The sequence below is a fragment of the Myxocyprinus asiaticus genome, chromosome 9, assembly GCF_019703515.2.
Source record: "Myxocyprinus asiaticus isolate MX2 ecotype Aquarium Trade chromosome 9, UBuf_Myxa_2, whole genome shotgun sequence".
Lineage (NCBI taxonomy): Eukaryota > Metazoa > Chordata > Actinopteri > Cypriniformes > Catostomidae > Myxocyprinus > Myxocyprinus asiaticus.
The window spans coordinates 43662182-43674891 of record NC_059352.1 but is presented as its reverse complement, the minus strand read 5'-3'; the positions used below and the strand labels follow the sequence as shown (position 1 = coordinate 43674891).

The 12710-nt window shown below is 36.8% G+C and overlaps 1 protein-coding gene across 3 annotated transcripts in view; it reads right to left on the bottom strand.

The window, feature by feature from the left end:
* The window catches only part of myh11a (myosin, heavy chain 11a, smooth muscle), a 44310-nt gene that overhangs the window by 15532 nt on the left and 16068 nt on the right, over positions 1-12710 (bottom strand). For 2 of the 3 annotated variants that reach the window (XM_051706556.1, XM_051706554.1), the window contains exons 5-26: positions 12456-12555; positions 11974-12000; positions 8915-9007; positions 8731-8794; positions 8455-8553; positions 8121-8264; positions 7822-7917; positions 7612-7730; positions 6746-6898; positions 6479-6652; positions 5996-6169; positions 5776-5890; positions 5344-5537; positions 4293-4414; positions 3916-3985; positions 3660-3820; positions 3470-3578; positions 1794-1925; positions 1501-1707; positions 1184-1321; positions 942-1065; positions 634-805 (exon numbers count right to left, since the gene is read on the bottom strand). In XM_051706556.1, coding sequence (XP_051562516.1) covers positions 634-805; positions 942-1065; positions 1184-1321; positions 1501-1707; positions 1794-1925; positions 3470-3578; positions 3660-3820; positions 3916-3985; positions 4293-4414; positions 5344-5537; positions 5776-5890; positions 5996-6169; positions 6479-6652; positions 6746-6898; positions 7612-7730; positions 7822-7917; positions 8121-8264; positions 8455-8553; positions 8731-8794; positions 8915-9007; positions 11974-12000; positions 12456-12555 — 2787 coding nt within the window. The remainder of the gene's footprint in view (positions 1-633; positions 806-941; positions 1066-1183; positions 1322-1500; positions 1708-1793; positions 1926-3469; positions 3579-3659; positions 3821-3915; positions 3986-4292; positions 4415-5343; positions 5538-5775; positions 5891-5995; positions 6170-6478; positions 6653-6745; positions 6899-7611; positions 7731-7821; positions 7918-8120; positions 8265-8454; positions 8554-8730; positions 8795-8914; positions 9008-11973; positions 12001-12455; positions 12556-12710) is intronic. The other variant, XM_051706555.1, reaches the window with a different exon arrangement.

Here is a 12710-nt window from a genome sequence, read left to right as displayed (position 1 = left end):
AACATTGTTGGTAGTGATTGGATGATGCTGGCCATTACTTTGAATCAGAATAATTTATGCCAATTTCTGATGTAATGACTGTAACATCTGAAAACCTGAATAACCAACACTCCTGGAAACAAATATGACTTTCTATAGCTTGGTATTATTTAAAATTTCACAACTTAGTCCTGCTGTCCACATATGTGGTCATACATTTTTAGGAACACTATTTGCTCTAGAAAGAATGATTTTTTTTTTGTTTTTTTTTTGCTTGTTTATTAGGTGCTACGAGTTACAAATCATAAAGGGAAATGGAAAATGCACACAGCAGTCACACTCGGGTCTTATGAGCTTAAACATATATTTATAAATAGGTTAAAGCTTTTTTAAGTATTAAATGATTTCTTAAATACGCTGGGCACTTGTTGGTTGCTTCTTCATCTCTAACCAGTCCTAAACCTTTTTTTTTTAATTAAAATATTCATTTTGTAAAGTAATTCATACATAGGCACAATTTATATTTATCTACAAAACTAGATGCCTAAAATTATTTTAGGCATTTTGAGCACAAAATGATGCATTTTAACATCTAACATTTAAAATGACTTTTATTACGACACTTTTATGACAAATGCATTAATAGCTGCATACCGTGCCAGTGCAGCTTGGAGCTCCTCCTCTTTTTTGGCAAGCTGGGCTTTCAAATCAGCAATCTGAGCTTGAAGGTCAGCGATCTGCTCCTGAAGGTCATTGGATTCACCCTCCAACTTCCTCTTGGCTTTTTCCAGCTCCTGACGAGTCTTCTCTTCTTTCTTTAGGCGGACTATAGATCAACAACAAACAAGTCACTTATAACTGGATCATTAATTACTTTTTTATTAATAATCGTACATTAACGTGATATTATTATGAAGCAAGTATCCAAATGGGTATTTTAGCAAATTGAATAACAAACAAACCCTCAAGTTCAGATATCATTGACTCATGCTTATTCTTCAGCTTTGTCAGATTCTTGGATTTTTCTTCCTCTTCAGCCAGGTTTGAACTATAATCTGCTACTCTTTCCTCTAGAAGCTTCCTCTCCTGCAAATACAGTACTTTTACAGTAAAAATCATATAATATCATTAAACAAATTTTAGTCTCAAACATATGCACCAAGATATTCTATCTTGAAGTAAGAACATTTATTTGAAATCAAACCTTCTGCAGTTTGTTGTTCTGGTCCTCCATCACCAGGATATCATCCTCTAACTTTTTGATCTTGGCATCACAAGTCACCTTCTCCAGCTGCAGCTTCTGACGAGCATCCTCTTCTTCCTCAAGATGCTCCTCAAGGTCCTTAGAACATGAAAATTTAGATACAAAAGAGGTTCATGGACTAAATGGGTTAGGGTTAGGTTAGGTTAGGTTAGGGTTAGGCAGTATTTAAGAATGTCTAAATGCTGCCACAATATAGGAGGAGCATTCCAAAAACGGTTGGTTGCATACCATAGTTATGACGATAAATAAAAACATACCCTGAGCTGGTCCTGCATTTTCTTCTTTTCCATATGTAGGGCCGCACCACGATCCTCCTCCTCCTCCAACCTGGCCTCCATCTCATGCAAGATTTCTTCAAGTTCTTGTTTCTTGGTGGCCAACCGTACTCTCATTTCCTCTGCCTCTGCGTAGAGCTCCGTCTCAGCCTGCAACTTCTCTTGGAGCTCGTTCCTTTCCTCCAAAAGCTGCAGATGTGCAAGGATTGTGTGGATTTTAATCAGGGCATGATAAATTGTCATTAAATTGCCAAATTTGACAGATTTACCATTACCTGTGTGTGTTTCAGTGTGATATCTTTTAGTTCTGTTTCATATTTTTGTGCAGATTCTTTGGCCTTATTGAGCTCTTCATCCTTGAGGCTCATCTCCTCCTCTTGGCGTGTCACCTGCAGGAGAGGCTTCACCTGTGGACATGAATGGAGATGGTAATGTGTAACTAATCTTTGACTGGTCAAAAGGGTTTTCTGATAGTTGTTTTATTAGACAGGTGTGGACTAATTATAGACACGGCATCTAATTTAAATCAAGGTATAAGTACACTAATTTATATAAAGGACCTAATAACAACAGGGCCAATTAGGGTTGAAGAGCTCTACTTTGCACTCTGCATTTCAAAACTAGGGAGAATAAGAACGAGTACCGATACTTCCTTTTTGGTACTCGCTGATACCGAGTCCGATACCTGTTTGTTTTATTATTTCTGCAATTCCACATCAACAGTTTATTTCAATTTTATCATCAAAATGCTGTTTAAATAAATGAAATCAAACGAAAATATAACAGTACATTTTCAACATAATGTTGTTTTATTTTTATCAAGTGCTTTTATACAGAACCTCGCAGCACAATCCAAAATACAACACTGGAGTTATATTTTGTCAAATGAAGTGCTGCATAACAGAGCATCATAGATGTGAGATATTGCCTAAATATAACACAATTGCTATTGATTTATTATTAATATTAGTAGTAGTAGTATTACAGTGAATATTACATAAATATACAGTAGCGATCTAGTTCTGTCGTACTTTTTGCAGTTTAAATTGAGCTTTTATTTTGGTAAAGCTTTTATTTTAAGTGTTTCTTTGATGCTATTTTATGACAGTAGATTCTTAATCCAGAGAAGCCAGTCATTTGAAGCATGCAGCACATGCAAACTATATACTGTTTTTTAGCTCATTAAATCGCAGCTATTGCGGTAAATAATTTCACTAGGACATAACGTGATTTTAATTAGTGCACTGAATGTTTAGGTAATAACATTCGTACGTCAGATGGTATCGGTTTTTGGTATCAGAGCATATTTCTGAGCATGAGTACAACTATATGAGTGCGGTATAGGACCTGATTCCGATACCAGTATCATATCGAGACTTCCCAATCCAAAACATCTGAAAGGTTCAATGACACTCACATCTAGTGATTGTAGAGGCCATGGAAGGTGTTTCACTTTTTTTTGTGTTCATAAAACCAACCTTGAATTTATTAAGCTGGGCCATTGAATGTATGAGGCATTGTTATCTTGAAGTTGGAGAACATCATAAAGGAACAGTGTTTACACACCACTGGATCTTACTGGTCCTGTAAAATGGCCTCATTTCCATTGGTCATTGTAGGTTATACACCTCTGTACAATGGCTTTGGACTCAAATTGTTGTGGAATGACAGTTTCTGTAATGCACTTGGCAGATGCTTTATCCAAAACGACTTACAGTGCATTCAAGATATACATTTTATCAGTGTGTGTGTGTTCCCTGGGAATCGAATACCTTGGAACCACAATGCTTTCAGTTGAGCTACAGGAACTATGTATAGTACAGTCTGGATAACCCTGTATACTATTTATACCCTGTATACTCAATACCTGAATAAACTTTGCTAATATAATCCATGCTTATAGCCACATTATTCAACAGACAAGAAATTCAGAGGACAAGAAATCTCTCACCTTGGTGAAGAGTCTCCACCACTGCCAGTTCCTGAGTTTCAGATAAGCAGCACAGTTCCTCTGGATCACCTTCATAGCTGTCAGTTGTTGCTGCCTCTTGGCAAAGGCCCTAAAACGGGATTTAAATATTAATAACTTGAAATGGCTAAATCTCAAAAAAATATCAAAAATATTTATAAATTATTCCCACTTTCTAGCTAGGAATCCTCGGGCCTGTGCCTGGAAAGCAATGATTATGACAGTGATCTTCAGGTCACGCTCCTCCTCAAGCTGGGCCAGGACTCCTGTGCGGAAGAAGATTTTGCTCTGACCAATACGGTACAGATTTGGGTCCAGGTCCAGGTGCTTTATCTAAAGTTGTAGTTGGATAGAGAAAGAAATGTTTACATTAACAGGTCGTATGATGCTCAAAAAAAATAAATAAAAATGGGACAACATCATCTTACCATCAGACAGCAGGCCTGCTTGCCATCCATGAAGCCCTTTGGAATAGCACTTGCTGCCAAGATCTCATATCTGTGTCAAAGCAATATAAAAAAATGACCCCATCAATAAGAATATTAGAAGTCTGTCTAGATGAAAAACACTTCATTAAAGGGATAGTACACCCAAAAATGAAAATTCTGCCGTCATTTACTCACACTCATGTTGTTCTAAACTTGTCTGAGTTTCTTGTCTAGATCTAGTCTAGATGAAGCAGCAGTGTAAGCATATATAGCCCACCAAGACCTAACCTACCAACTTGTCATATCCATTCTAACATCTTAAATTTATTCTGTGAGCTGTCATGACTGAACTACATTATTAAGAGTAAAGCACCCACCGCTGGCGGAACTCCTGGAAAACAATTCTGTTGGGGAATCCCTGGCGGCAGATACGAATACCCTCCAGCACACCATTACATCTCAACTGTTCAAGCACCAGGTGGGCATCCAGCTTTCCTGCCTAAAAGTGGAAAAAGTACCTTACATCTAAACATAGCTGTTATCCCTCTGTATTTCCCATAACCAGTCTGAGAATGCACTTTGTACTCATACAAAGCATCGGTGTTACAGATTTTAACATGGTAGGCGTAAGATGGGTTATATTTAGAGATGTCATAAAATATCAACCCGATCTCTTGAAAATTTGTACATATTTTACGAGTTGGCTATTTTGTATATTTTCGTATGATTTCATTCGTATACATTTGTACTATTTTATCACGTGCAAATGCCCGGATGTCTAATGCGGAAGTTCCGCACATGAGGCGTTAAGGCTTATCAATATTATGCCCTAACCCAAGCCCCTTATCTAAACCTAACTGATCAGTAGAGTGTGTAAACATGATAGGAAGCTCTCGTGTGTGATGGAAGCAAGTAATTGTCGCATATTAGATGGAAACGATGTCCAGCGATGTCATTGGCTGTAGTGAAAGTCGTACGAATAAATACGAGTGCAGTCGTATGATATCATATGAATTAGCCATATTTAGAAAAGTCCTTACGATTTCACTGTGAGTGTGTGCTGAGAATATCCATATATAGATTATTGATCGACATTTAAATTAGAAGCTAATTTGTGTGCTTTCAATTCACTGCCAGTTGCATTCCTTTTGGAGACCACAAGACATAACAATTACTGAAGCCAGTCGCAGCATGGTAAAGGCATCATACACACACATTACGAGCTGATGGCAGTCCAAATTTATGAAGGTTTTTGTACTTCTTCAAGAATGAACAAAGTGACGTTGTTGAGTTTGTAGGTTAGTGTATGAAACTGGTATAACTGTGCAAACTGAAAGATTAGAAAGAGCGACATTTATTATGCAATTTCCCTGTATGTAGCATCAAACCACAAAAAGACATACTTGTGGTAAAAGCAAGGTGACGTACCCTTTTCTCATGGTTGGGGATAATGCAACGAACAAAGTTTGGCTGGGTGTTGTGCAGTGTTGTCATTAGCTTGGCCAGAGACTCTTTGTAAAGCTGACCCACGGTACGGAACATGCCCTTCTTGGTCTTAGAGGCACTAGGTGCAGAACTGTCTGACATCTTGGCAATGGTTTCCAATCCAACCACACGATCAACTGAAAAGAAAAAGAAAGAAAATATCAGCCATTATTCTAATCTGAGTTATACTTAGCAAGAATCTGCTTTAATAAACCAAATTTGATTAAGATTTACATATATATCATGTGAAACCAATCATGAACATAAATTCAGTGGTCCCAATTCACTAGGCCCCAATTATTTTGATAAATCCTTCTCATAAGTAGATTTTAGACAGTGTATGAAATATAAGAAACATGTATTGCTAATACTGACCATCCTTCCACAGATCTTGCACAAATGGGTTGGAGGAATTATTCAGCAGTGCTGTAACATTGTCATTTAGAGGGTCCATGTTCTTCGTCAGCCATGCTGTAGCATTGTAGTCCACCTGATTGAGAAAGATTAGGTTTGGGCCATGATTTTCAATACAGAGTCTATGTCCATTGTGTTTTCATTGTCTGGATCTCAATGCTCTCTATATGTCGGAACTCACCCTTCCAGCATAATGAAGCACAGAGAACTCAGTCTTGTCCTTCAGTTGCTTAGGTTTAGCAAACTTAGTATGATTGACATGAGTGTTGCAAAGTTTCTCTACAAAGGAGACATCTGTTGCTTTTGGAAACCAACATTCTTCGTCCAACAGAGCCAGGATGCCTGGAGGATTGTTCTGTTGAAAAGATTCAGTAAAAGTGAGTATCATTATGTATGGCTTAATTTATAAACTAGACATCATCACTTCAACCTAAGGAATTTAAATCAAGGTCCCTAGAATTTAACTATAAACTTGAAGGCATTAGTTGTTGGACTACCTCCTAAAGCATGCTTGTTTGCAGCAATTATGCCCTTGGTTTTAAAATGGATTGAAACAACAACATTGGTCACTTCATAAAATGTTTGCTGGAAGTAGTTAGTTCTGTTTAAAAATGCAGAAAATATGATTCATGCTGTTCTTGCTAATCTACACACTCAAACTTACCGGCCTTTCAATAAGCTCAATGCAAGGTTGCAAGTCCAGACCAAAGTCAATGAAGTTCCATTCGATGCCTTCCCGCTGGTATTCCTCCTGCTCCAGGATGAACATGGTGTGGTTGAAAAGCTGCTGAAGCTTCTCGTTGGTGTAGTTGATGCAGAGCTGCTCAAAGGAATTGTCCTGAAGGAGCAATACAGTATATACCATTTGTCATAACATTTCTCAAATTTCTTACCTAATTCAACTGAGTCTTTCTTTTCAATTTTGTCAAACCTCAAAGATCTCAAAGCCAGCAATGTCCAAGATTCCCAGGAAAGAGGCACCCTGACGTTTCGTCTTGTCCAGTGCTTTATTAACTCTTTGAAGGATCCAGCGGAACAAACGTTCATACATGGCTTTAGCTAAGGCTTCAGTAGCAAAATCAGCCTGTAAGGTGGTAAACATTAAATTGGATAAGTAAAAGCTAACATTCATTGGTTATAATAATGTCCTTCTATTATGGTCCATCATTGCAAGGTTTTTTTAGATTTTTGGAATCGGCTTCATCAATTACATCACAGATATGTATAACATTAAACCAAATGCACAACATCACAGCATCACAGCACAACTACTATACACTCGCTGCAGTGCCTGCCCACTTTTTTTAGACATCTCAGTTCTGGCAGTATTTTTCCCATTCATTTTTATATATCTAAATATATAAACAATATATTTTAAGTTTATTGCAAAATATTTAGATATATACAAATAAATAAATAGTTTAAGAGTGTAGGGAGACCATTGCGATTACATCATTTGCAGTGCCTCATGGGAGTGGTCGGTAGCTACATAGCCCTTTTGGCGTGCCTTGTTTGCCACAGTTCTCTGTTTGGTGGATCTTTCTCTACAGGATCATGGGTAGTGTAGTTCTTCACCAGGAATTCCACTACTAAACATTTGTTTAAAAAATAAAGTTGAAATAACGTAGACTGATGGCTTCAACAGAAGCATATACCATCGATTACGGCTCACGGTAGGTCTGTAGTTAAAGTTTTATAAATTATTGTTAAAACTTAATTTGTCTATAGAGAAAATGAATAGGTTTTTATTTCCGGAACACGACCTTTGTGCTCTGTTAGAGTTACTTTTGGCTTTACCTGTTCTTTGGTTTGGGCCTTCTGTACAACCTCACGCCCCACTTTAATACGAGGTGTCAGAATGGCTCTTGTGAAGTCTGTCACATTAATGCCTTGGAGATGGCAAACTTTCTGGGCAGCTAAAAACAAATTAAAGTGGTAATTTCAGTCTGTAAAGTGAATTTATATTAGATTAAGAAGTCATTTGGAAGTTTTCCAATAGTGGCTGACCTGTATTGTCTGGCATGGTAGCTTGTTCCTGGTTCCTTTCTTTCTTGAACTCAATGTTGCCCAGCTGCAGCACAGTTGAGACCACTTTGAGGACATCTAACAAGGGAAAAATGAGGGATGACATTTATTACAATTGATCATTTTTCTAAAGACACAAAAGGTCTTATTTTTGAGCCAGTGTTGGTTAATTACATGCTTACAGAATATATGTAATAAGCAGAAAATGTCTCTTTTTGTAAAGTCCGACCTTACAAAGACACTAAGTGTGCTGGAAAATAATATAGCATTGCATTCAATACCTGCTCTTTCCTCTGCAGTGAAGCCCATGATATTCATGGCCTCCATGGTTTCATCATACATCTCATCATCCTGATTGCCTGGAATCTGGACATGGCCAGCCGAGAGGAATCGGTAGTTGTTGAAGTTTTCAAGCAGAAGCTCCTCTGTCAAAAGATACAAATCACCATGCCAATGATATGTCGGTCAGAATACAACAGTGCTGTTTTACAAGAATATTTCAACACAGCTCAGTCTCACTTTGACTGTCAAGATCTGAAGAGTCATGCTGAAAGGCAATGGGCAGCCATGAGATATTAATATTTTCACACTTGTTGAGGTGATGTCTCAACCTACCACGTAATTTGTCATTTGCTCCAGCTACCATATAGTAGAAGATATGGAAGGCTCTTTCTGTTTTTGCTTGTCTGATACAGCGAGATTTCTCCAACAGATCTGAGGTGGTTTGGATATTAAGGTGAAACCTTGTAGAGTTCAAGTGTTAACATTTTAATTGATATGAATCTGTAGAATGTTTCAAGTGATACTACTAATGTGTCAGCTAATTCAAGATGTGAGATTTCATCTGTATATGACTTGACTTATATAACTGCTTAAAGTCTTCAAGGATACAGGTTTCTATATTGGCTCCAACTATGAAGCCTGTGACATCAAAGTTAATACGGATGAATTTTCCCTATGGAGAAAATGGATTTGAAAACTCAAATTGGTTACAATCTTTGTCATTCTTGTTACAGATTATGTTCTATCTTCTATGTTCTATGTCATTGGTATCATATAGTGTTTTCAAACTTACAAATCGGGACGAGTTGTCATTCTTGATGGTCTTGGCATTACCAAAGGCCTCTAAAATAGGATTGGCCTGCAGTAGTTGCTTTTCCAGCTCACCCTAAAGCACCAGGGTCAGAAAATAACAAGAATCATTCCATAGAAAACAAGCCAAGTAGAAAATGGAAAAGGGCATCCCAGAAAATTTGAATTTATAAAGAACTCAGTTTCAGAAGAGAACAGGAAAAAGAATTTGTGAAATAATTAAAGGCATCATTTAAGTTGCGACAAAGTACAAAACTTTGAATTGTAGATTTTTTGGTTTCATAAATTGATTCAAAGGTCTAAGCAATATTTCATTTGCAAGTACTTTCAACTGTGCACAAAATGAGCTTGTGTCAATTTAGATTGGCTTAATCCTTTAGATCAAAAGAATGCAAGTTATCTTTGCAGCCAAATCACGAACATTGAGAAGCCTGCCAAGCATGTCCACCTCAAGGATGTCAAAACGAGCAGTTGAGGTCAGTCTGGAATACTTAGAATGATGAGAGAGGCCATATCAATGGGGTTTAAGAAATGAATCTCAATAATAGATCTAATCATCCACTTTACAAGATAAAAGTTACTGTGTGGCCTAACACCATCTCAAACCCAGTGGGATGAATCACTGAGCCCTAAGAGAGGACAATGCCGCCTTTGCATCACAAGGCAACTTGTGTCATTTGACCTGATAATTAGATTATCATTTTGGAGAAAGAGAAAGAATTCAACCATGACACAAAGTTTCAGTTACCTTCTTAATGAGCATCAAAACCGTACGTTATTAAAGAAGACTCTACCAGAGAGAGTTTGCCACTGAGAAGGAAAGAAGATTCCTGATAGCTTCAGATACTGACAAAGAAAAATAAAGAAGGAGAAAAGAAGGAAAAAAGGGACATTTAGGATGACAAAGGCAGAGAGACAGTAATCCATGGGTTGGCCGAAGAAAGAGGATAGTGTCAAGACTGTATAAACATTCATAAAACACTATTGACATTTGTCTCTCTTAGTGGCCCTGAGGCACTGAACAGCAAGTAACAGATGTTGACTTCATCTGATGCTTTGCGTTTATTTAAATACAGAGTCATTCTCTCTCACTCCTAAATGTACAATTTAAGTAATAGTTCACCCACAAATGATAATTCTGTCATAATTTACTCACCCTCATGTCGTTCCAAACACAAATGCTGTTAATTTTATTATACCATGGAACACAAAAGTAGACATTTTGAAGAATCGTTATGCAGCTCTTGCCATACAATAACAGTTCATAGTGACCAGGGACTGTGGAAAAAAAAAAGTCCATACGACTACTTTCAAAGTATGCACTATTTTCCAAGCCATATGATAGCTTTTTGTGATGAACAGACTTAATTTAAGTTGTTATTCACTGATAATATTGGCCAACCTCAAGTTTGTTTGTGTGATGACACACATCCCTTGTACCCTAATTTTGAACTGTTGCCTTTGGGCAGGCGTTTACGGAGTATCAGGTGTCTAACTAATCGCTACAAATGTACTTTTGTGCTAAAGGCTATCCGCCTATGTAATTCATAAAATTATACTTATTATATTTATTAATATCTATATTTATATATAGAAAACATGCTGCAATATGTTAAATATATTTTATGTTTAATTTGTGTTATGTTTAATATGCACCATGAAGTGCTGTAATTGTTTGGTTTTAATGTAACCTAGATATTCATGGTCTTTTACGGTCCTTGTTTGTTGTGTGAAGCCCTATCACTAACTGCCACTTGTGGGATTAATAAGGTTGTAAACTAAACTAAACCTGCATTCACATCCAATTCATAAATGGGATGTCATGTTTGGCTACTACATGCTTGAGAACCAATGCTGTTTTGGCAATTTTTTAATCTGGACGCGAGCTTCGGCGGAGGTGAACATTATCAGTGTATAATTACTTAAATTATGAAATCACAAGATTTGAAATATAGCACACAATATGAATGGACTACTTTTTATGGTGCTTTTATGGTGTTTTTTTGTTGAGTTTGGAGCTTTTTTGGAGCCCTAGTCACTATGAACTGTCATTATATGGCAAAAGCTGTGTAATTATATATATTTTTTTTTAAATCCACTTTTGTGTTCTATGGAAAAATTGCAGCATGCAAGTTTGGAACAACATTTTTAGGGTGAACTATTCCTTTATCCTTCTTTGGGTTTGACCAGAGGACTAGTATAACAAGTATGATGAACATGATTCTTTTATCATAAAAAAGAATAGCAGAAGTGTTCAGTAAATTTCAAAAATGTGGATGTAAGTGTAACGATAACAATACAAATACTTTCTAAACTAAGAACTACTACAGGCACCCCTATTAAGCTCATATGTATGGCAGTTACAAATAAATAAAGAGTTATGAAACAGCTTTAATGTGTGCATATGTATTTGTTCATTGTGTATCCCATGTGTACAGTATATCATCATCTGACACAGATTTACATTTACAGTATATTGAGATCTACATTTAGATTGTAATTACATTCGTAATGCACACACATATGAGCTTGTCAGATGACGCACATTAACCCGTGGTAAATTAATAGGTGATAAAAGAAAAATAAGACAGGATATAAGATAATCGATTCAAAAGGCTATAAATTGTCATGCACACACACTGTGTTCAGATAGACCATTTCAATGCCAGCCATCCACGCTGGCAAAGAAAGAGTTAACCACATCTCAGATGGGGGAATGGCACACGTGATCTATTGCTATAATCTTCTTTATATATATATATATATATATATATATATATATATATATATATATATATATATATATATTTTATATATATATATCATTTTGTTAACAGTATAAGACTTCTTGTGAACACTGGAGCACAGTGGTTCCTTGGGTTATTTGTGTACAACCATTTGCACAGCAGCCTTAAGGGGTTGTTTTGTAGAAGGTCCCTCCATATAAGACTTGTTTTCTAATATCACTCTCAGTGTGAAACTCAAGCATGCAAATTTCCAAACCCACACACAAAGGAATTTTGGGCATTCTTTTTTACTCACATAGGCAAACTGTTGTCCTGAATGTTGCTATGTGAGGAAATTCATTAAGGAAATTGTCATTAGATCATTGTAAACTAAGCATACTCTCTTGCATTCATTTGTTCTCCCTAGTCTGCTGCAGTCTCGATTTCCTTAAGCAGTGAGATTAAAATGGCTCAACATGAAATCAAAAAAAAATTTTGGTATCAGGCTATTCCTGAACCCACAGAGCCTCCAAAATCTTGTTATAAATGGGATGTGATATCAAACTTAAAAGACTGAAGGGAGTTTTCTTATCTGTTCACTTAGTATTTACAATATAGCCTTTGCACATCATTACTTAACTTATAATGAAAGGATTCAAAATGTCAGAATCTGAATCGGAATGAACAGGGTCAAAGAAAGGGGAAAGCATTACACTGTATTAAACTTTATTTGGCATTTTATGCTCTCTGGGCCCATTTGAGCAGGCCTGAGGAGATGACAGGGATTTTCAAACTTACAGCACTTGTGTCTTTCTTGCCTTTGTGGGATGAGGCCACTACTGCCAAATACTGGATGACTTTCTTGGTGTTTTCTGTCTTGCCAGCACCAGATTCACCACTAGAAATAAAGCAACATTTATTTAGAACATTAGATTTATAACATACTTAATATTCACAATAAAAGCAAGAAATCCCTGCCTTTGGCCCGAGACAGCTGGGATAGGCTCCAGCACTACCAATGACCCTACATAGGACAAGCGGCTATAGAAGATG